This window comes from Heptranchias perlo, chromosome 1 (assembly GCF_035084215.1).
Source record: "Heptranchias perlo isolate sHepPer1 chromosome 1, sHepPer1.hap1, whole genome shotgun sequence".
NCBI lineage: Eukaryota > Metazoa > Chordata > Chondrichthyes > Hexanchiformes > Hexanchidae > Heptranchias > Heptranchias perlo.
The window spans coordinates 76,134,155-76,159,249 of record NC_090325.1 but is presented as its reverse complement, the minus strand read 5'-3'; the positions used below and the strand labels follow the sequence as shown (position 1 = coordinate 76,159,249).

At 40.2% G+C, this 25,095-nt stretch overlaps 1 protein-coding gene across 8 annotated transcripts in view; it reads right to left on the bottom strand.

Annotated features, from left to right (window-relative positions):
• mtus1b (microtubule associated tumor suppressor 1b) overlaps window positions 1-25,095 on the bottom strand; it is a 184,524-nt gene that overhangs the window by 93,570 nt on the left and 65,859 nt on the right. For 7 of the 8 annotated variants that reach the window (XM_067986903.1, XM_067986894.1, XM_067986926.1 and 4 more), the window contains 3 exons: window positions 13,753-13,947; window positions 9,647-9,784; window positions 5,654-5,752 (listed from right to left, as the gene is read on the bottom strand). In XM_067986903.1, the coding sequence (XP_067843004.1) occupies window positions 5,654-5,752; window positions 9,647-9,784; window positions 13,753-13,947 (432 nt within the window). The remainder of the gene's footprint in view (window positions 1-5,653; window positions 5,753-9,646; window positions 9,785-13,752; window positions 13,948-25,095) is intronic. The other variant, XM_067986935.1, reaches the window with a different exon arrangement.

Below are 25,095 nucleotides of genomic sequence, written 5' to 3'. Positions count from 1 at the left end.
AAACAATATGCTGGAAATACAAAACACAACTGCATTTGTTGAGAAAAAGGTTTGGGGTGTAGCCCAAAATATTGTGTACTTTCTCTTTAATGAAGGACCTATATATTACCATCATTTTCTTTGTTTTCACAGATTTCCAGCATCTCCAGGTTTTTGTTGTCAAATTTGAATGAAATACTACTATCTCAAACTAAGTAGAGCTGCAAAATGGTTTGAAAGTTTAAGTTATTTTTTTTAAAAAAAACTTTACTTAAATAATCTCCCAAAGGCAGCCAAAACTAAACATCTAACAGTCATGATACATGACAAAGAATGTTGCCAAACATCCACATATTGAATCCCTCATGCACAGCAAAAAGATCAACTTCCATAACAGTTTGAACTACAGGTGATGTCACAATTTAAAACAGAATGGATAGGGGAGAAAGAAGTATTGACTAAGGTTCACAATGTCACCAGATCATTCCATAACCTGCATGCCATAGTGATTTCAATTTAAGTTCCTTCAGTATATTAAGAACACAATAAACGATTGAGCTATAGATATACAAAATAGCATTTTAGGCTGCAATCATAACTCACTTGCAACTTCATAATTAGCTAGTCAGCTCATTGTAGAATAAACTAAACTACTTACTCCTTGTACATACTCTTGCTAATTGACAAATTCAATTATAACACCTCTTTTAAAAAGAAAAGCAAAAATATTCAGCTTAAAAATCAAAACTAATTCTCGTGGACAAGGCCACAAATATGTCGTGCATTTTGAAGAAAAATTCTCCATCTATGCTCAAAACTAGTCAGATCCAAAACACCATTTAATCACAATGCCATTTCTGCAGGAATAAAGTCAATTACACAGTGATGAAGCCAAAAGTACAACAAACACATCATTACTTACCTCCAAATGCTGTAGCCATCTTCAAATGAGAATTAGTAACCATGTACTGGTCTACAGTTATGACATGATATGCTCAAGCATATAAGCAGACAAAAAAACTAGCAGAAAAAAAGGGATACTTGCCCAGAGTTTTTGAGCAAGAATCATAGGACCAATCCCTCAGTACAACTTCAATGGCTTCTTTCTCCTCCTTGCAGAGTCATTTTTGCCTCAGACAAAAACATCTTAGCCCAAGGATTTAGACAAACAATTACAACTTTTAGATATTCACCACATACATATTAAAAGAAACTTCCTTAGAATACTCAATTAAAATTCTCCTGGTTGGAAATTTGCAGAGACTACATAGATTCAAGATCTGAAAAGTCTAAAATCTCTTACAATAAATGAAGTATATAATCACCCTGTGAGCATGCCTGAAATTAAATGTGGCCACACCTGACAAAAACTTCACATCTAGTTAAACCTCACAAACCAGTCTATATGGGAAGAGAAGGGCAAATGCTGCATGTAACCCAACCTTAAATTGGAGAATGACTACTGTAACTAAATTGAAAGTAATCCACCTTTTGTTTGGCAACACTTCTTGCATGGTAAATACCTCTCTCAATTTCTTGGACCTATTTGCCCAAAATCCCAAAACAGAGCTCAGCTGAACACTCATCAGCAATTAAGTTTAGGCAATATTACAGCATATGTGTATGACTATTCATGCTTGGTGTCACCTTGACGTTCTACTTGGCACTAGTGCAATAGTTACAACATCCTGCACAGATTCTTTCAAAAGGGTTCTTGCACAGCCAGCAGTGCTATATACAGTTGACTCCATCAAGCTCCATTTGCTCAACAATCCTATTCATTTAGTCTATCAGTGACAGCGTGACTGAGCACTTGAACATGTATGAACTGATTGAAGGGAGTCAACATGGATGCAAAGGGTAAGTCATGTCTGACTAATGTAACAATCTTTTGAGGTGACTAACAATGGTGGACAGGGAAGGGTGTGTTATTGCCTATATGGACTTCCAGAAGGGATTGGATAAGATTCCACACAACATATCATTGAATCATAAAGCACAGAAGGAGGCCATTCAGCCAATCATGCCTGTGCCAACTCTTTGAAAGAGCTATCCAATTAGCTCTTTCCCCATAGCACTGCAAATTCTTCCGTTTCAATTTTATATCCAAGTCCTTTTTGAAAGTTACTATTGAATCGACTTGCACCAGAGCATAACTCTTTCTGATCTCCCCTCTGGTTCTTTTACCAATGATTTTAAATCTCTCTTCTGGTATCGACCCTCCTGCCAATGGAAACAGTTCCTCCTTATTTATAAAAATCTTCCATAATTTTGAACGACCTCTATTAAATCTGCACTAACCTTCTCTGCTCCAAGGAGAACAAACCTAGCTTCGCCAGTTGCACCATATAACTGAAGCCCCTCGTCCCTGGTACCATTTCAGTAAATCTCTGCACCCTCTCCAAAGCTTTAACACCCTTTCTAATGTGTGGTGCCCAGAATGGAACACCACGCACCAGCTGCAGCCTAGCCACTGATTTATAAATGGGATGGGCAATAAATGCTGGCCTTGCCAGCAACACCCACATCCCATGAATGAATAAAAAAGGTTTAGCATAACTTCCTTGCAAATGTACCTTATGCTGTAGCAAAAATAAAAGCTCATGGAATTGAAGGTAACCTTGTGACACAGGTAAGCAATTCACTGGACGGTAAGAAATTCAAAGTAGAGTTAAAGGGAACATTCTCTGATTGGCAGGATGTGACAAGTGGTGCCCCTCGGTGATCTGCACTGGGGCCTCAGCTTTTCAACCATATAGATTAAGGATTTGGACGAAGGAGGAGATATTTCTATGTCTGAGTTTGCAGAAGAAAAAAAGCTTGCATCGATAGTGCCTTTCACAACCTCAGGATGTCTTAAAGCACTTTCCAACCAATGAAGTATTTTGACATTTAGCCACTGTTGTAATGTAGGAGACACAATAAGTAGTGCAGATGGGAGCAGGAAGTTACAAAGGGACATTGACAGAGTGAGTTGGTAAAACAACGGTAGATGGAGTTCAATGTGGAGGAAGTGTGAGGTTGTCCACTATAGATCAGAAACAGAAATCAGAATATTTTCTTAACGCCAAGAGACTGGGAACTGTAAAAGAGCAAAGGGATGTGGGTGTCCATGTACACATCACTAAAAGCAAATGCAGAGCTATAAAAGTAATCAAAAAGGCTAATGGAACGTTGGCCTTTATCTCAATGGGGCTAGAATATAAACAGGAGGAAGTTATGCTTTATTTGTACATTGCCTTGGTCAGACCCCATCTGGAGTACTGCATTCAGTTTTGGGTACCTTACCTCAATGGAGGATATATTGGCCTTGAAGAGGATACAGTACAGATTCACCAGATTAATACCAAGTCTTAAAAGGGTGAAATTATGAATACATGTTGCATACACTTAGCTTGTATTCCTTTGAGTTTAGAAGATTGAGGTGTATAAAATGATAAAAGGAATTGGATAGGGTCCATACAGAGCAATTATTTCCTCCAGTGGAAGAATCCAGAACAAGGACACATCATCTTCAAATTAAAGCTAGGCCATTTTAGGGGTGAAATCAGGAGAAACATCTCACAAACAGTACTGGAAATCTGGAATTCTTTCCTTCCCTCCCCAGAAGGCGGTGGATGCTGGATCAATTGAAATTTCAGGACTGAAATTGGTAGATTTTTGTTCAGAGGGTATCAAGGGACATGGATCAAAAAGGTGCCTAAATGGAGTTGACTTACAGATCAGCGATGATCGGATTGAAATGGTGGAACAGGCTCAAGAAACTGAATGGCCTATTTCTGTCCCTATGAAATCATTGGGGCACCCAGGTATTTGAACCTATTAAATGGATCACTATGCCACAGATGGAACCAGCACCACTGACACAGCAGTTGAACACTTCAGACACCTACTCTCATAACTGTTCTGGACAGAAGGATGTTGTCACTGTTGTAATGTCAGCTAATGTGGCAGCCAATTTGCAGACAGCAAGGTCCCACAAACAGCAGTGAGATACATGACCAGATAATCTGTTTAATGGATGTTGGTTGAAGGATAACTATTGGCCAGGACACCAGGAGGACTCTCTTGCTCTTCGAATAGTGCAATGGGATCTTTTTCATCCACCTGATGGGGCAGATGGTTTACTGTCTCAACCTGAAGATGGCTCCTCCGACAGTACAGCACTCCCTCAGTACTGCACTGAAATATCAGCCTGGATTATGTGCTCATGTCTCGGAGTGGGACTTCTGACTCAGAGGCGAGCGCGCTGCCACCGAGCCAAGGCAGACATTGGAGACAAAACTTTGGGCCAATGTAGAGGGAAGAATTTGGGAATTCCCCTCGAATGGCAAACAAACAGGAAAGGAGACTGCACTCACTACCATTGGTACAAAGCAGTTTTTTGTGGCACAGACGCCACAGTTCTGAAAAACAGATTACCTGGTTATCTCATTGCTGTTTGAGAGACCTTGCTGTGTGCAAATTGGCTGCCGCGTATCCTACATGACATCAGTGACTACACTTTAGAAGTACTTGTTTGGAGGTAACGCACTTTGGGACATCCTGAGGTCACGAAAGATGCTATATAAATGCAAGTTCTTCCCTTCTTATATAAATGCATCCCAACTTGGAATCAGGGCTTTGCTGAAAAGTCAGTTTGCACGTTAACCGCTTCATTTATGCTACATAATTTTAATCATTGCAAGCATAGATATTCAGCTCAAGTTACTACTGTTCTCAAATACATTTTTTTTGATCCAAAATATGTTGCATTGGCAGGTGCCATTGAGGAAGTGGAATCAAAACTCTCGTCCAAACAGATTAGCAGCCTATATTATCCATTATGTCCTTAACATTTTCAGCCTTTAAAAACAAGAAAACAGCAACCATTTTACAGGTTAGGTGTTGAAGTCCCTACAGCTTGTTTTAATCAGTCAAAACATGATTATGTCGGTTGCAAAATTAGCATTCACTAGTGAAAAAAAGCAGTGTCATTTTTGCCAAAAAGATTTTTTGTACATTAAATATTGAAGGGAGGTAAATGGAAAATAGGAGGTAGCAGCTGAATAAAACAGCAAAATAAAAACAATCCTTTTATAGTGGTTACTACGTTACAATATTAAAATGCCAGATGTTTGCATTAGGGGAAGATGATGTTACAGCTGGAGTTGCAGATTAATTCATATCAAAAGCATAGCGGTACTAATTTTTTTTCGTTTGTCAGTCATGTGCACTCCAGATGTAGAATATAACCATCAAGTGTTAAATTTACCTCAGCAATTCTTTCCACATTTGGCCAACATTTTCCAGGTGCAATAACCATAGGATTTTTATAATCATAACTGGTTGATTAAATTACTGGTCCACACCTGGATAGTCAACACATTAATTATGCCACGATTCTCATATCAACTTGTGCAAATAATTCATATCACAACCCATCTACCTGCATGTGTGCTTAAAATGCTGCACGTAGTCAAAAACACTGACTACAAAGTCAGCCAAGCAAGAGGGAATATTAAAATCCACATCCAGTTCATAGTGGCATCTGTGAACCCAATTTTTGTCCCTCTTCTGCCTCCTTCCCACCCAAACAAAAAGCTCGAGTTTTGGGAAGAAACACAGAATTAATTTTACAGCTACCACCAAATCTAGCTGTTGAACCAAAAAAAATTTAGCAAATTTCAGTTACCTTTCAACTTGTGACCCGAAATGCCCAGCTGTCTTGCAGACTTTGAAGCAGATCCTGGAAGGATTTGACTGGGAGTTGATAAGAAATTTCTGTATGCTCCTGTTTTTTAAAAAATTAAAATTTGCAAAAATTAGCCTGGCTGGTACAGATTAATCCAGAAACTGGAAAATATTGGTTGGAATCTCAAACTCTACACACTAACTTAAAAAAACAAAAATCAGAAATCCTGTTTAAAATAACACCATATTCAAAACTTGTACATTTTATAGGAAACACACATTTAAAGTTACTTGAAATGAACAGTAATAATGATCTGTGACCAAAGAGCATTTAGTATTCATTAGTTTACTCCAAGTACAATGGCCACTCCAAGCAGGCAAAAAAAGGGAAAACAAAATTTGGAAGGTATTCCTTAAAATCATGGGCTGGTAAGGAAATCCCCTTTCATACAAACAACAACTTGGAATTTGAAAGGTGCAGATTGATCTCTTCAGGATGCAGTCACACTGCTTTGTAGCAATACAAACACTGGATTCTCAACTTGATGGGGTCTTGAACTGCTCCTCCCACTAAGAGGAAGTCTCACACTACTTGAGCTTTGTAAACAATTTTACAACACCAAGTTATAGTCCAGCAATTTTATTTTAAATTCACAAGCTTTCGGAGGCTTCCCCCTTCGTCAGGTGAACGATGTGAAATGAAATCCTTTGACATGGCATGGAGTACAAGTCTAGTGTCATGTGAACCTGGGTTTACAAATACTTAGTGTTCCCATACAAATTTTAACAGCCACTCTCAGGTTGGCAGGCTGTAACTCTAGCTGGGTGCCACAAGGAATGGTGCTTGGGCCTCACCTATTTACAATCTATATTAATGACTAAGATGAAGGGACCGAGTATAATGTATCCAAGTTTGCTAACCATGCAAAGCTAGGTGGGAAGGTAAGCTGTGAGGAGGACACAGTCTGCAAAGGGATATAGACAGATTAAGTAAGTGGGCAAGGTGGCAGCAGATGGAGTATAATGTGGGGGAATTGTGATCCACTTCAGTAGTAAGAATAGAAACAGAATGTTCTTTAAATTGAGAAACTATTAAATGTTGGTGTTCAGAGAGACTTGGGTATCCTTGTACAAAAAAGTTAGTATGCAGGTACAGCATGCAATTAGGAAAGAGTAAGTCTTACTACAGTTGTACAGGGCTTTGGTGAGATTTCACCTGGAGCACTGTGTACTGTTTTGGTCTCCTTATCTCGGAAGGATATACTTGCCTTAGAGGCAGTCCAAAGAAGGTTCACTAGATTAATTCCTGGGGTAAGAGAGGTTGAGTAAAATGGGCCTATAGTCTCGAGTTTAGAAGAATGAGAGGTGATCTCATTGAAACACAAGAATGAGGGGGCTTGACAAGGTAGATGCTGAGGGATTGTTTCCCATGGCTGGAGAGTCGAGAGCTAGGGTGCATAGTCGCAGGATAAAGGAGGAATGTCTTCATGCAGAGGGTTGTGAATCCTTGGAATTCTCTACCCTAGAGGGCTGTGGATGTTGAGTCATTGAATATATTCAAGGCTTAGATCGATAGATTTTTGGACTCTAGGGGAAATCAAGGGATTATGGGGATCGGGCGGGAAAGTGGAGTTGAGGTCAAAGATCAGCCATTGAATGGTGGAGCAGGCTTGAGGGGCCATATGGCCTCCTCCTGCTCCTATTTCTTCTAAGAGTAGAGCATGCAGAGAACTTACTCCTGGATCAGACAGTCCAAATTGCAGCCAGATAGCATAAATGAGGTATTTTTGGCTGTGAATGCATACTATGGCTACCAATGAGATCACTAACTACAAAATAACTGACCCTTCGAGGCCAAACATGATTCTTCAATGGAAGGTTGATTTTGTGCAACTATTAAACCAAGCCAGATTAAACAGATATACTGTTATCTGATGACCCACAAGCTGAATCCAGCCTGCACAATACTTCACCCAACCTGCACAATACTTCACCCAACCTGCAGTTTCTTCTTCTCCATGTACACTGGCAATCTGACTTAACTCTTCAAACCTCAGGCCACAAGGATTAGAAAAGACTGCTCCCTGGTGGGCTTAGGCCAGTTTTTTTTTGGTTGAGGAGGGGGGGGGGGGGCGGTGGGAGGAAAAGAGGGAGGAGGAAAGGGGATGGAATAGGCTTTTTTATACACCAATCAGGATTAAAATCATTCCTCCAGGCCTGGGATGTTACAGAAGTGGTGGCAGCAGCAAGTACAAACAATGGAAACAGTGATAGATCACACCAAGCCAAGGAGGACAGAGCAGCAGGTGATGGTGGAGCAGGTCAAGTTGGCAAGACCATATAAACAGGTACAACAAGCCAGATAATTTTTTTATCAGGGGTTTAGGTGGGCATGGGAGTGGCAGGTTTAGATTGTTTGTATATGGGGTTTCGCAGTTACGATGTAGCACCTGTACTCAGCCCCCTGTTCCGAAAAGGTTGGACATCTGTTGTATGGGATCTTCCCCTACCTAAAAAAGGGAATAACTTATTATCCCTTTCAATGCTGAAGCAAGAGTTCTTGTGCTCCAGTCCCATTTTAAATAGCTTTAAAATACTAGATGTTTGAACTAGAAGAAAGTGAATACAAAAGAAGTGATTTATAGAGATGTGCTGATCAGTGCACTTGGCCAGTTTGCTACTTGGATTCTCATTTTAAAGTCCTACTTGTTATAGGAAAACCAGGATATAAAGAAACTCCAGACCAATATTTCTCCCAAATCTGCAGATGCCACACAATTTAATAATGTGGCACAAAGGGCAGAACAGCATCATATTCTCTCAAACACAAAGCTACATTTGACCTAACAGCTTCATGATTTACCTTCCACCACCAAGACATAAATATCCACCACGGTGGGAAAATATGGAGAGGTGGGAAAGCATCTTGTGCCATTGTAAAAGCTCAACTGGCAGATAGAACAGAAATGCTTGCCCATTTGCAAATGATGCAGAGAACTAAGTTATGAATTCAAACTTGCTGTCTTGACTTAGATAGCAACCTGGAATTAGTTTGCTCTGGCTGTAGTGCTTCACCTTATGGTGGCCATGAAAATAGGCTACCAGAATCTTGGGCTTGTATAAAATGCATAGTCGGCAGTGACTGCAACAGAATGTGTGAAAAGCAAAGAGTGATCTATTGGTTGGGGTCTGTTCTTTCCTCCCTATCTCCAGTACGCATTGGGACCTTGTTGGACTATGGATGGACAGGTGCTGGTCATCCTCCAGAACATCGCCAAAATGGCCATTCTTCATGCATGAAGGTGACAGTGATTGTCTGTGGACTACTTGTGTGTGGGAATGGAGTGGTGGAGCAGAGAGAGGAGGGGCAAGAGAAATGAAAAAAGGGGCATCATAGCCAACGCTAGTTACGTATTCAGTGTTCACACCCTAGTATTTCTAGCCCCATGCCCCCAAAGTTTGGGGGGGGGGGGGGGGGTGGTGGAAGAATTTGAACTGGTGCGCAGGAAAGACATGTTTACCCCCTCCATTATAAACCATCTGCATCAAACTCAACATTGTCCACATTATTAACCAAGTGAGGTTAGGAAAGACCCATGTTACATTCCAGGTCTATGCTATAGGTTGAACTCCTCACAGGCTAAGTCATCTGCGGAGCTCCAGGTTTGCAAATCGACACGGTCAGATTATGGTCAATATAACTGTCTCAGAGCAGAGTCATTTTAGCCGATTAGGGCTGTTCCAGAACCTCTCCAGTAACAAAGCTTAAAAGTAAATGTACTGATGTCACTTCCACAATTATACAAATGTCTTCCAGGAAAGTCGAAAACTACCAAAAACAGTGTGCTGCTTCACCATTTGATAGTTTGGTTTTAAAACTGTCATCTTCCAAATTAGTTTTATTCACAAATTTGGTTGGATATAAATTGAACAGTAAATTTGTAGTCATAGGTTTTTACACATTGTTCTTCGCACAGTTTGATTGAACACCTACCTCTGCATGGGGTCTTCACAGAAACGGACTTATTTTTCTGGATTGATTTTGTGGATTGCGTTCGAATACTGCTAGTGCATGCAGACAGCACACATTTCCTAGGGCCATCTCCTCCCCGATTAGTTGAAGCAACTGTAGCTGGAAAAAGAGGTTTTCACTTCCAGTTATAGCAACCAGTCACTTGGTTTTAAATTACACAACATTAAGTATCTACTGAAGATGGGCATATAGTACACTACACAGATTAGAGGCCCATCCTCCAATGACATGCATACGGGGGCTTTGTGCTTTCCCCAGATACTGTGCCAGTCAACTGTTATAAAAGATATAATGTCAAGTAAAGCTGTAAGCTGAAAGAAATGGTCTGAGCCAGAACTTTGGGTGCCTCAAACCTTTTCAAACCATAGCAGTCACTCGAGCTTTGCAGATTATACTTTTGGACTATTAACAGCCGTTACCTCCTTCATAATGTAACTGTGACCCATCTCCTGCTGCTCCAGATACCTTGCATTGAAATGGGTAAAAATCAGACTTATGGGCAAAACTGTGGCAAATGGAATCCAATGTAGGCAAATATGAGGTCATCCATTTTGAATCAAAAAAGGATAGAACAGGGTACTTTCCAAATGGTAACAAGTTAAAAACAGTAGATGTCCAAAGGGACCTCGGGGTTCAGGTACATAGATCATTGAAGTGTCATGAACAGGTGCAGAAAATAATCAATAAGGCTAATGGAATGCTGGCCTTTATATCTAGAGGACTGGAGTACAAGGGGGCAGAAGTTATGCTGCAGCTATACAAAACCCTGGTTAGACCGCACCTGGAGTACTGTGAGCAGTTCTGGGCATCGCACCTTCGGAAGGACACATTGGCCTTGGAGGGAGTGCAGCGTAGGTTTACTAGAATGATACGCTGACTTCAAGGGTTAAGTTACGAGGAGAGATTACACAAATTGGGGTTGTATTCTCTGGAGTTTTGAAGGTTAAGGGGTGATCTGATCAAAGTTTATAAGACATTAAGGGGAACAGATAGGGTGGATAGAGAGTCTATTTCCGCTGGTTGGGGATTCTAGGAGTAGGGGGCACAGTCTAAAAATTAGAGCCAGACCTTTCAGGAGCGAAATTAGAAAACATTTCTACACACAAAGGGTGGTAGAAGTTTGGAACTCTCTTCTGCAAACGGCAATTGATACTAGCTCAATTGCTAATTTTAAATCTGAGATAGATAGCTTTTTGGCAACCAAAGGTATTAAGGGATATGGGCCAAAGGCAGGTATATGGAGTTAGAGCACAGATCAGCCATGATGTTATCAAATGGCAGAACAGGCTCGAGGGGCTGAATGGCCTACACCTGTTCCTAAATATTTCTGAAGAGATCTCATTTGGAAGCAATTTTTCAGTTGAACATTTGGCACATCTGCTCCCTTCCCTGCCCAAACAGGAGTCGTCTCTGAACTAATTCTAAAATCTGATCAATACACATTTGTGTTCTCATTTATGAGTGTTGTTGGTCCACCACAGCACATTACAGTTTACCCCAATTCAACAAGCAAACAAACCCACAACTGCGAAACTATATCTAATGCAAATTCATTTCAGTAACATCTCCTTTTGTATAAAACAATTTATGCTAGCTATATGCTTTACACAAATGGAACAGTAAACGAAAGTACGAGATTTCCATTTTAGTCATGTACATTTGAAGTATTCGTCCTACAAACAGAAGCAGTTATATTGCAAGAATAGAAGTCACATGACAAGGTTTTACCCGCAGGACGTCAGTTTTGGTTGACAGCATACTTAATTTCACAGATCAATTGATCTGCCGCACAAAGTACCTCCCCCTGCTCATGAAATTGAAGCTAGCCTTTGACAATTTTTTTTTTGGCAAAAGCTCCGCACAGATTTACTCTAAAAAGCTTAAGTGCTTTACCAATGAAACAAGAATACATCATCTTGTTTAACCTGCAGTAATTACCCTTTGGTTTTGTATTCCAAGCAGCTATGCAATAACCATTTCACACATGTTTACAATTTGCTTTGGTTTGTTAAATACAAAGCACAGAATAACCATCAGAAATAAAATTGTACATTTGCTCATCTGCCTTTAGGGTTACAATTCATTCATAACCATTGAGATCACAGCATAAACTGGTCCCAGAGGAATCCATCTGTTTCTGTAGTAATGTTTTTCACCATCACAAAAAAATGCAACTGCCTTTGCACTGCCATTCCCCATCTTGTAACTATGTCAGATCCTTAATTTTAGATTTCAAGCTCAAGTAAAATTCATAATTCAACAAAATTTCCATTTATTAAAAATCAATTAGGACAACAAACAGTTCATCTGCAAGGAAAACAGCTTTGCTTCAACACCATTGATAACTTACTTTTTAAGTGCTGGTATTTAGGTCGCGCAATGAAGACTGCTAACAAAGGAACAATACAGAAACTATAAGATCCAATTAATAGAAAGGTCACAAACATGACATCACTACGACTTCCTGAAGTGTTTGGTGGCACGAGTGTAGAATTGGAGAAAATACGTGGAGAAAAAGTGGTGTGAGTGCAGCTTCGAAGTCCTCCTAGTACAGTCATTGAAATGGTCCAAAATCAAGCAGACGCAGACGGAACATTTCACCCTTGTTCATGCTGCCATTTCCTACGCTGACCCTCAGTGAAATAGAGTGGAAATAAACTAATTTGCTAGGCATGCATGTGTGCTGTGCTCTAGCTACACACACGCACAAAGAGATGGCCAATCAAAGGAAACAAAGAACAGAACAGCAGCATATAGAATCCAAGCTTCATTTAAAAACTGCATTAACAGGCATTTTTGTGCCGCATCCTTTAGACATTTGCATAGACACCCTGAATTTTAAAATTTGTAGCAAATTTGTATAAATTACACCCTCAATTTTTTGAATGGGTTTTTACTATAATGGTTATTTACATGCACATCTTTTTTATTCACTGCTATTGTTACAGAACAGTGGATCATTCTTATACACAATCCTATTGCTAGGTAGCTTTTGTTCCTGGGTGTTGCTGTGGAATGCTCATTTCTTCTTAGGAGCACATTACACTTCAGCATTTAAACTAGAGACAGATAGACATTAAAAACAGTTGCATCAAAAAAAACCACAACCAAATTCATGAAACCATTTCTTTCAATTTCTTTTTGGCTGGATGTTATTAAGCTATTTAACATGTGAAGCTTGAGCAAATACCACCTCACAATGTACACTACATAAACTGTCACTTCAACCATACTAGTTTGTTTTGTTAGACAAGTAAAAGTCTGTGCCAACACCAAATGCTGGTTAGTGGGCTCTGCTTAATGTAGAAGATTCACATTAACCTATTCATTGCTGTATTGCAAGCTTATTGCAAAATTACCTTGAATCTTAGAATAATCAAGTACAAAAGGAGGACATTGGGCCCATCGTTACTGTGCAGGCTCTTTGAAAGAGCTATCCAGTTAGTCCCACTGCTCTGTTCTTTCCCCACAGCCCTGCAAATTTGCTTCCACCACCCTTTCAGGCAGCGCATTCCAGATCAGAAATAACAGCTGTTGCATGGCTGTCATTGAGGCGATAAATTAAGAGTGAAGATGGAACCATTTGAATTAACTTCTCAGCCAAGTGCACATTCTGAAAATAAAAGAAAATGCATACTTTTTCCAGTTTAGGAGAAATAGGGCACCAGTTGTCCACAATTAGATTAGATGAGTAAGGATTTTACTGGCCAATATTTCTGGTTCTATATACTAAATATTTTTTGCCAGCATGTATTAGAATTCATGGTGATAACCATGTTGGAAAAAAAAACTATGTTTCAGAACAGATTTGAAGGTATTTGACTCAGTTGACATAGTTGAGAGAAAAAAAATTCTGCAGAATACACAACCACTTTGGCAGCAAACATACATTTTAAATTTTTGCACCCAAAAAAAAGTTTTAAACAGAGTGCAAGACTAAGGCACACATTAAAATGTTACCGATTTGAAACATAAATGTCTGGAGTTACAGTTATCACTAAACATTAAACAAATTATACTCTATTAAAAGCTTTTCAACAGGAAGGCTAACAAATAAGAACACTTACATTTATTACTGCAAGTGCTCTGAACCGACACACAACTGCTGACTGATGACGAGCTGTTGACTCGTTGCAACCCAAAAGCTGGTACTGGCAGTTTGGACCTGGGTGTGCTTTTTACTGTATTAACTCCCAAGTTCAAAGCAGTTTTGACTGACGCAAGCCTTGGTTTTGCTTTAATAGAAATTCCTTCTTGTTCATCTAAGAAATAAGGCAATTTTATTACATTTTAGTTTTAAAAAGCAAACTCAACCTTAAATTGCTCTTCTGGCAGGAGTTAAACTAGGAAAAGTTTTCTTCCAGTTCGTGACCAAAAGAGAGACGACATGTACTGTACACACCAAAAGCAATCAAGTTTTCCACACCCAATAAAGCTCCTGCAGATTTTTCATAATACTGTTCAATGTTTTAACTACAAACGAAGCTTTAACAAGTGCATACTGCTGTAGTTGGGTGGTTCCAGGTGAGCTTTACATATTGCATCAGTACTAAATACTGAGAAAAATATTACCATTCCCAGTTTTGAGCATTACCCACCATGTAGTTGAAATCCTTCTATTTAAGGTTGATATGGTTAATCTGTCAAAAACAGTCCCAATTCCTTTTTTCCCCCCCCCAAAACTTCCTTACACTTCAAAAAAAAGTCAAAATTGCCAGTCAGATGGACTGTTAGTGACATCATTCATTACCTGTTAGCGATGTGTTTTGTATTTAGACCAATATTTTGCATTTGTCCTGGGCCAAACTGCATTAAATTGCCAAAATGTATTGTTATTGAAAATACATGTTAAACTTATGGATAACTCCGATGTTTTTACAATCATTGCCAGGGAAAGGGTAAGGAAATTTTTTTTTTTATAAAAAATCATTTGGCCCTCACTTGAGCCAGTGCACGCACACAATGTTGATTCTGTCAAGTGTTGCTGGCAGTAAGCCAAGAACAGGGAAAAAAAAAAATCACAGCTTGACTTCATGGATGGAACATTTTCCCTTTAAAATGAAGCCCAAAAATTTGCCCATATTGCCTTCTAGAACTCTGATAAACTACATCAGTATGAGTCTAACGGATCAGTAAGCTAAGGCATCAGTTTAATTACTTACAACATTGCAAGTAGAGCCAGAATTGTGTACACCCAGAAAACTCCCAAGATAGTGCCTTCTTCCACATAACCTTCATCCCCACAATAGCACTCCATTGGGACTCTGCATGTGAGTTCAAAGGGGTGAGTTATGTGATAAATGAAGGATTTTTGTCTATAAGGCATCATTGTCTTGGCATCTTTCTTTCCATCTATCACTGTACAAAGAGTTTAAATACAAAGTTCATGCTCAGGAAATGACTTAGCTAGTTTTAATCTACAATAGCCCCAGAATATAGATATTATTAGGTAGATTTTCATCCTGCCTTTCACAGTAATCTAGTGGTGCAGGTTACCCACCAGTTAGAGAATCTGCCTGATTTCTATTTAGAGAATGGGATTTCTCCCAGTGTCCTGGCCAAAATTAAACATCAGTTAAAACAGATTATCTGGTCTTTTACCTTTGAGTTTGTGGGACCTTGCTATGTGCAAATTGGTGGTCACGTTTTCCAACATTACACCATGACAACTTTAAAAAAGACTTCATTAGCTGTGAAGTGCTTTATGGCCAGAGGAAGTGAAAAGGTACTGTATGAATGCAAGTTCTTTCATTTATAAATCCTGCAGGGAGAAAGGAGATGGCATTCACTGGGATAAACATGAAAATGTATAAACATGTTAAGAGTGATTAAAGGTAGTGTGATACCTTGAAAGAGGTATAGCAGCTGAAGCCAATCATAGCAACAAAAAGATTCTCAGCACCACAGGAGGGCAGGCTGAGAAGCAGTGAAAATCACTCACAAAATGGGCATGAAACTCCAAGTATACACAAGGGAAGATATGAGCAACACACCCTCACCAGAAAAAGATGTCCTAAATATAATCCATGACAACATTACAAATAAGATGGAAGTTCTAGATAATCTAAATGGCTCTGAACAAATAAATCCCCAGGAATAGGTGGTATGCATCCCAGAGTGCTGAGAGAAACTTGGAGACCTGTGAAGCACTGAATCATTATGAGGGAGTCATTGAACACTGCGGCAATACCATTAGATTGGAAACAGACGAATGTGGTACCCATATTCAAAAAAAAGTGACAGGGGCAACTACAAACCCATCAGCTTTACTCCCATTCCATCTAAAATAATGGAATTAATTCTCAGAAGTCAACGAGAATAATTTGTACAACAATAACCAAACAGCCATCAGCATGGATTAAGAGGAAAATTTTGTCTAACCAATCTCCTTGAGGAAATGAAAGATTGCCACAGTTGAACTGTTTTTCATTTACATGTATGACCTGGATTCAGATACACAACACAAAGTGGTCGCATTTGCAGACGATATCAAACTCCAAAAGGGCCATGGAATCAGAGGAGGCAACTCAGAAATTACAGGAGTTGTTAGACAAGGTATGCAAGTGGGCAGAACAATGGCAGGTCAAATTTAGTGCAAAGGAAAAATGTGTACTCCATAAAATGGTGTTGAAATAGATTTTTCAACTTCATCCTGGCTAAGACGCTCAGTCAACTCTACAGTGAATATGTCTCTACAATGTAGAGCAGCAAAAAACCATTAGATTCAACCACACAGCTGCAACAGTTGAATACAAGTTGGGGAGTCAACAATCAAACCCTATAGTGCTGTGGTTAGGCTGCACCTTGAACACAGTGTCCAGTTCTGAAAATGCACCAAAAAAGGGAAGCCAGTTTCTAAATACTTCAAAATGAAGTTGGGCAAACTAGATTTCCCTTTCTTCTGAGCAATCCAGACCATGCAGAATGGCACAGCTTGGAGAACAAGTAGTTTAAGACCAGACAGATTTACAAGGAATTTACATGAAATTATTCGGTTTAATATATTCAAATTTGAATATAGGATACAATTACACCACTATTTGTATAGGACATGCTTAAAAGACAGTGCTCTTCTAGTTCTCAAAAGATTCAAACATTTCCAAGGCAGTGCCCCTTTAATTGTTTTTTGCCTTTCCCTGCTTTCAGTGATGCCATTATGTCCTTGAGGGATTCATAGGGAACAAGCAATAAAGTCGGTAACCATGGCAATGATCTCTAGGTTTGAGATCATATCTAAAGGTGTTACAGCCAACTACACAGCACAGGTTTAATGCATAATCAATTTAAGTGCACAATGTATGCAGCTTCAAAACACAATTTAAATTATGCAGGATACTAGTTTTAAAAAATGCAGCACATTTAAAATTAACATCTTGAAAATGCAAAACCATTAGCAATCGCTCCTTCGGGGAGGCATGAGAAAAACACATTTCCATGTTAATTTATTACTATAGTTCCATGCCACCCTATGGAACTGCCTAGTACTACAATGAGACAGCAATTATATGCATATACCATGTGACCATGAACTTGCATTTCACTCACTCCAAATTACCCAAGCAAAACCCAACATGCCCAAATCAACAAAATGTAATGCTTTCATTGCTAGATACAAAATTTTAGGAATAGAAGTAAAAAGGATGTTGAAACTTCCTGCTTTTGGCTCACTCACACAATCCAATAATTCTATCATTCCAAAAATTTGGACATTCCATATTTATGCTCCAAGATTGATCTTTGTTTCCTCATCAACCAGTTCAGCCCATTTCCATAAAAAGGTTTTGTGTTGATAAAATTTGCAGCAATCATTACAATCCTGCACATCTTTTTAAAGCAGAAACCCATCAAATTGAAACCCTTGCAGTTTTGCCGCACCTAGTCTGATGGGTTAAGGAACTCAGCTTTACTGGATAAGCAGTACACCAAGGCTCCGTACCTCTGGATGTAGTTTTGTTGACAAGGTAAGGAGGTTGATGGAGTTAAGACTGGAGGCACATAGGTGGTGGCTTTGGTTTTGTCCACAAACAAAGGAAATTTCAGTTCCTCCATGAGATGAACAGTTAAAGTCTGTACCAGCCTTCAGATTAATAAAAAGATAAAGCTGGATATCAGCAGCAAGCAGGTGGAAGCTGACCTTGTGAACTTAAATGATTTTTCAAAAAGGGCTAGCATATAACTGAGGAGGGCCAAGGATAAAGCTCAGAGTACACTGGAGGTTACTATATAGTCATAGCAGAAAATTTTAGGAACATAGGGACATGAGTAGGCCATTCAGCCCCTTGTGCCTGCTCTGCCATTTGATAAGATCATGGCTGATCTGTGATCTAACTCCATATACCTGCCTTTGGCCCATATCCCGTAATACCTTTGGTTGCCAAAAAGCTATCTATCTCAAATTTAAATTTAGCAATTGAGCTAGTATCAATTGCCATTTGCGGAAGAGAGTTCCAAACTTCTACAACCCTTTGTGTGTAGAAATGTTTTCTAATCTCGCTCCTGAAAGGTCTGGCTCTAATTTTTAGCCTGTGCCCCCCCCCCCACTCCTAGAATCCCCAACCAGGGGAAATAGTTTCTCTCTCTCCACTCTATCCGTTCCCCTTAATATCTTATAAACTTCGATCAGATCACCCCTTAACCTTCTAAACTCTAGAGAATACAACCCCAATTTGTGTAATGAGACTGGTTTAAACAGAACCAAACAATGCCATGGAGATAGACTGCAGAGATAGAGGACGATGACTGTCAGAGACCAAGAGGATGAGGAGACAACAATCCGTCGTCAGTTGTATGTCAATTGCCACTTCAACCACTGCATGCGCAGGCCTCCAGGTTGGAGAGATGATGTGACTGCTGAATACTTGAGATCTCAATTCTAAAAAGCAGCAACCAAACAGGCCAAGTGGCCATAAGAGAATATACTTGAGGGTGACAGCGCAAGAGCAAGGGCGAAGAGAGAAAGAGAGCGCAAAAGATAGCATGTTTCACATCCTCTGAATGCACCAAGGCACTTTGCAGTCATGAATTACTTAAATGCAGGCACTTGGACCAATACAGCAGCTAATTTTCAAACAAGGTCTGACAAATAGCAAATAAAATGACCAGTGGTTTTCATTTACCAAGGAACGTTGGCCAGGACATGGAGAACCCTCTGTTCTTCAAAAGTGTTACAGAATCTTATATCCACCTGGAAGGCAGGCAGAACCTTAGTTTAACATCTCTGAAATATGACACTCCATCAATGCAACACTGCCTCAAAGCTGCATTGAAGTGTCAGCCTAGATTGTGTGTTCAAGTCCAATACAATTTTAGAACTAGATGACATATTAGCTGCAATCTGCCAACACTCTAGGAAGCCACCTAGTGTCTATAATTTAGCAGCTTCAACTTTAAAATAAATTTTTGATCCCATTCTTCCTGGTTGACCTTCACAGGGCATCTGGAAATATATCGTAGTATGCTCCCAGTTCACCAGTTTCACTCACTGTTGTACAGCACATGCCAGGTAATGACCATCTTGAATGAGAAAAAGCCCAGCCACCAACACTTGACTTTCAACAGCACCAAGTCCTAGACATCTTGGAGGCCACAACTAACCAGAAGATTTGCTGGACCAGCCACATCAACACTGTGGTTACAAAAAGGACAGCAGATCCTGGGTACTCAGAGGTGGCTTATCACCTGACATTTAAAAGCTTCTCTAGAATCTAGAAGGCTCAACTCAGGAGAGCGATGGAACACCCACTCACTCACTCACATGGATGGGCGCACCCACAATACGAAAGCAGCTCAACACCACCTAAGACATTGTTTGGTCAGTGTCCCTTCGACTGGAGTCAATACATATCCCTTCCACCACTGGCACACTTGGGCTGCAGTATGTACTATCTACAGGGTGCACTATAGAAACTCACCAAGATTTAAAGAAATATTTCAACATTCTCAACAAACATACACTCCATTGAGAAATAAAAACTCCACGGGAAAAGTGATCCACCCATGGCTAACTAAAGAATAGTATGAGTTTAAAAAAAGCCTATAATGTTGTGAAGAGTAGTAAGCCTGAGGATTGGGAGAGTTTTAGAAACCAAAGGATGACCAAAAAACAAATGGAGGAGAGAAAATTGAATATGAAAGTAAACTAGCAAGAAATATAAAAACAGATTGTAAGAGCTTCTACAAATATGTAAAAAGCAAGGAGTAGCAAAACTAAATGTTGGTCCCCTAGAGGCTGAGACAGGAGAAACTGTAATGGGGAAATCAGGAAATGACAGGTGTGTTAAACAAATATTTTGTATCTGTCTTCACAGTAGAAGACACAAAAAGCATACCAGAAATAGTGGGGAATCAAGGGGCTGAGTGAGGAACTTAAAGTAATTATCAGTAGAGAAAAAAAGGACTAAAAGCCTACAAATCCCCTGGACCTGATGACCTACATCCTGGGGTTCTAAAAGAGGTGGCAGCAGAGATAGTGGATGCATTGGTTAGGATCTTCCAAAATTCTCTAGATTCTAAAATGGTCCCAGCAGATTGGAAGGTAGCAAATGTAACCCCGTTATTCAAGAAAAAGGAGGGAGAGAAAACATGGAACTACAGGCCAGTTAGCTAGACATCAATCGGCGAGAAAATACTGGAATCCTTTATTAAGGAAGTGGAAAATCATAATATGTTTAGGCAAAGTCAACAGGGCTTTATGAAAGGGAAATAGTGTTTGACAAATCTATTAGAATTTTGAGGATGTTACTAGCAGGGTAGATAAAGGGGAACCCGTAGATGTAGTATATTTGGATTTTCAAAAGGCATTCAATAAGTGCCACATAAGAGGTTGTTACACAAGATAAGGGCTCATGGGGTTGGGGGTAACATTAGCATGGATAGAGAATTGGTTAACAGACAGAAAACAGTAGGGATAAACAGGTCATTTTTAGGTTGGCAGGCTGTAACTGTTGCGTGAGGAGAGATTGGGTTGACTAGGCCTGTATTCTCTAGAGTTGGAGAGGTGATCTAATTGAAACATAAAAATGACAGGGCTAGACAAACTGGATGCAGGGAGGATGTTTCCCCTGGCTAAGGGGGGGGGGGGGGGTCCAGAACGAGGGGTCACAGTCTCAGGATATGGGGTAGGACATTTAGGACTGAGATGGAGAAATTTCTTCACTGAGGGTGGTGAACCTGTGAAATTCTCTATACAGAAGGCTGTGGAGGCCAAGTCACTGAATATATTTAAGAAGGAGCTAGATAGATTTCTAGACACAAAAAGGCATCAAGGGGTATGGGGAGAGAGCAGGTATATGGTATTGAGAGAGAGAGGATCAGCCATGATCATATTGCATGGCGGAGCAGGCTTAAAGGGCCGAATGGCCTACTCCTACTTCTTGTGTTATGTCTTCTGCAGTACCTCCATGAGAACATCAAGTCACACTCCATCCTGACCTGGATTATAGATCACTGTTCCTTTATGATCACTAGGTAAATACCATGAAATTCCTTTCCTAATGCTGTTCTTACCCAATCTGGCCTTCAGTCCCACACCAACATGGTTGACTCAACAGCTTTTTGAAGCCACTCCATTGGCTCAATAGCACCTTCAGGGCAACTGGGGATGGCCAACCATCTTCAGCTGCTTCATCAATGACCTTCCCTCCATCATAAAGATCAGAAATGGGGATGTTTGCAGATGATTGGAGTGTTCAGTTCCATTCGCAAACCCTCAGATAATGAAGCAATCCGAGCCCGCATGCAGCAAGACCTGGACAACATCCAGGCTTGGGCTCAAGTGGCAAGTAACATTCATACCAGGCAAGTGCCAGGCAATGACCATCTCCAACAAGAGTGTGTCTGACCACCTCCCCTTGACAGTCAACGGCATTACCATCGCTGAATTGCCCACCATCAACATCCTGGGGGTCACCATTGACCAGAAACTAAACTGGACCAGCCATATAAATACTGTGGCGACAAGAGCAGGTCAGAGGCTGGGTATTCTGCAGCGAGTGACTCACCTCCTGACTCCCCAAAGCCTTTCCACCATCTACAAGGCACAAGTCAGGAGTGTGATGGAATACTCTCCACTTGCCTGGATGAGTGCAGCTCCAACACTACTCAAAAAGCTCGACACCATCCAGGACAAAGCAGCCCGCTTGATTGGCACCCCATCCACCACCCTAGACATTCATTCCATTCAGCACCGGCGCACAGTGGCTGCAGTGTGTACCATCCACAGGATGCAGTGCAGCAATTTGCCAAGGCTTCTTTGACAGCACCTCCCAAACCTGCGACCTCTACCACCTAGAAGGACAAGAGCAGCAGGTACATGAGAACACCACCACCTGCACGTTCCCCTGCAAGTCACACACCATCCCAACTTGGAAATATATCGCCGTTCCTTCATCGTTGCTGGGTCAAAATCCTGAAACTCCCTTCCTAACAGCACTGTGGGAGAACCTTCACCACACGGAGTGCAGCGGTTCAAGAAGGCGGCTCACCACCACCTTCTCAAGGGCAATTGGGGATGAGCAATAAATGCTGGCCTTGCCAGCGACGCCTACATCCCATGAATGAATTTAAAAAATGGCAGCCATGACAGTAATGCCACATCCAGAGAATAAATGAAAAAAAGATAGGTTAAGTTGTTCTGTAAAATGCTGTAATATACTTTGTCTTTGCTACTGTTCAACTGTCATGAATAAAACCACTCATTTGTAAGCCATGGTCAAACAGTCTTCATTCTGCTGCATCTGGATGTCCAAGGTCCCAAGCATTCACAACATACTCAACAAGCTGAAGAGTTTTTGTGACCGGCCCTGCCCCCGCCCCCGCCCAGGCTCACTGCATTACCAGATATAGGGCATAGCAAGGGCTCACTTTCAGGAATGGCCTTGGGCACATAGCATGAAAAAAGAGCAGAACACATACCTGAATGCATTCCAGGCCTGAAAAGAAAAAGGTAAATTTGGAGATGGAATAATTACAGAAGAGAGTTTGGATAATTTGAGCAAAAAAGACTCTCTAATTGAAAGACATATCCCAGGCGTGTAAATAAGGTTTTCAAGAAATTCTCAATATAAAAATCAGAATAAACCTAATAGGAACTTGAACTTCAAATACGAGTCAACAGGATACATTTTTTTCTGGTGCATCAAGTTACCGAACATTTCAGTCCAGTACAGCTGAAATTTCAAACTTTAAAGAAGTTCCTGTTCTTCTGTCCCACTTTTACTTAGTGCTGTGTAAAATTTGCCCAATCAGCAAAAAAGCTAGCCCTAATTGCCCTCTTAACATTACACGAGGGGGGAAAAAAAATCAAAATGCCTTGTAAGCCAATTCTAAGTTTCAAGTCAAACTGAACACATTCCTACCTGCCACTATGATGCTGTGATCCCAGAAACAGTTCATCTCTGCAATATTTCCCTTTAGTTCAGCTGACATCTTAGACCATATACACAAAACTCAGTTATGGGAGATTATAAATGACACTTCCAACTGCATTGATGCTCTAAATATAAATTACTTGAAAGGCGTATTTTAGGTTTATATGTGGAAATACACTGCATTCAAGGACTAAGTTCCATTCATCTTCCTGAACAGTACAGGTAATTCCAGGACAAGAATAATCAAAACAAATGAAAATACCTGCATACCCTGGCAAATCCTCTACTTATCTTCAGCTTAAGTCACCAAACTAGTGCTATTATGTCACTGGAGCTCAAATTACAACAACAGGAATGAGAGGCAACTAGAGTTGCCAATTTCCAGAAATGAATTGCTGGGAGATTATCCACTGAGCACAAAATGCAGACTACAGGCCAAGTGCCATTTCAGCAAGGTACAGTGCCATTAATCAGTATTGAAGGCTGTTGCCAGATCATAATTTTGTAAATTATAACCCAGTTGTACTGAACAAAATTGGCAGTCACTCCACATATAGTAAGATTTTTTTTAAAGTTTACCCTAGAATTTTGATGCCTCAGCACCAACAGAACTGCCAACTTTCATCACACGAGAGATTGAGAAAGGTTTGTAAAGCAATCATTTGGAGTTGTTTTCAAAGAGCACCTACTGAAGAGTTTGTGGTTCACTAAAGAAAAAAAAGCAATTGGTACATGTAAGCAACTGTATTGCATTTTGAATCCAAGAAGTTGAATAGACATGCAGCTAGAAACTAAAAGCTGAACATCAAAGAGCTGGGGAAAGGGACTAACTGGATTGCTGTTACAAAAAGCTGGCAGAGACTTGATGGGCCAAATGGCCTCCTTCTGTGCTACAACTGAATGGATTCTAAATAGGTTTAAGTTTTTTTTTGCTGACAATCCAGAAAACCCTACCAGAACATGTTGGTTTGAAGAGGTGGTCAGATATGGCTGCAATGACCCTACAGTAAGATTATACTCTGTCTCGGCTCAAATGAAAAACTGGTATTTGAAAGCCATTGGTACTTACAACAGGTCACTGCCTTCAGGAGTAGAGAATTGGAGGAAAGCTGGCATACCAACTCACCACCTCGCCAATTTAAAGTTAAAGTCTACAGCACAGAAAGAGGCTGTTCTGCTCAACTGGTCTATGTTGATGTTTATGCTCTACGTGAGCCTCCTCCCTCCCTACTTCATCTAACCCCAATAGCCTATTCCTTCCGCTCTCATGTATTTATCTAACTTCCCCTTAAATGCATCTATATTATTTTCCTCAACTACTCCTTGTGGTAGCATGTTCCACAATCTTACCACTCTTTGGGTAAAGAAGTTTCTCCTGAATTTCCTATTGGATTTATTTGTGACCATCTTATATTGATTACCTCTAGTTTTGGACTCCCCCCACAAGTGGAAACATTTTCTCTACATCTAACCTTTCAAACCCTATTTTTTTTAAAAAAGGCCTCCATCAGGTCACCCCTCAGTCTTCTCTTTTCTAGAGAAAAAAGCCCCAGCCTGTTCAGTCTTTCCTGATAAAGATATCCTCAGTTCTGGTATCATCCTTGTGAATTTTTTTTTGCACCCTCTCCAGTGCCTCTATCCTTTTTGCAATATGGAGACTAGAACTGTACACAGTACTCCAAGTGTCGTCTAACCAAGGTGCCAAACAAATTTAACAACTTCTCTGTTTTACAAGTTTATCCCTCTAGAAGTGAACCCCAGTGCTGTGTTTACCTTTTTTTGATTGCCTTATTAACCTGCATCGCTACTTTTAGTGATATGTATCTGTACACAGAGATCCCTTGGCCCCTGTAACCCATTTGGACTACTGTCCAAGCAATATGTGGCCTCATTCTTCCTACCAAAATGCACCACCTCACACTAATCTATATTGAAATTCATTTGCCAAATACACACCCATCCTGCAAGTTTACCAATTTCCATTTGTCAACTGTTAATCTTCCAGTTCTGATGAAAGGTCAGCGATCTGAAATATTAACTGTT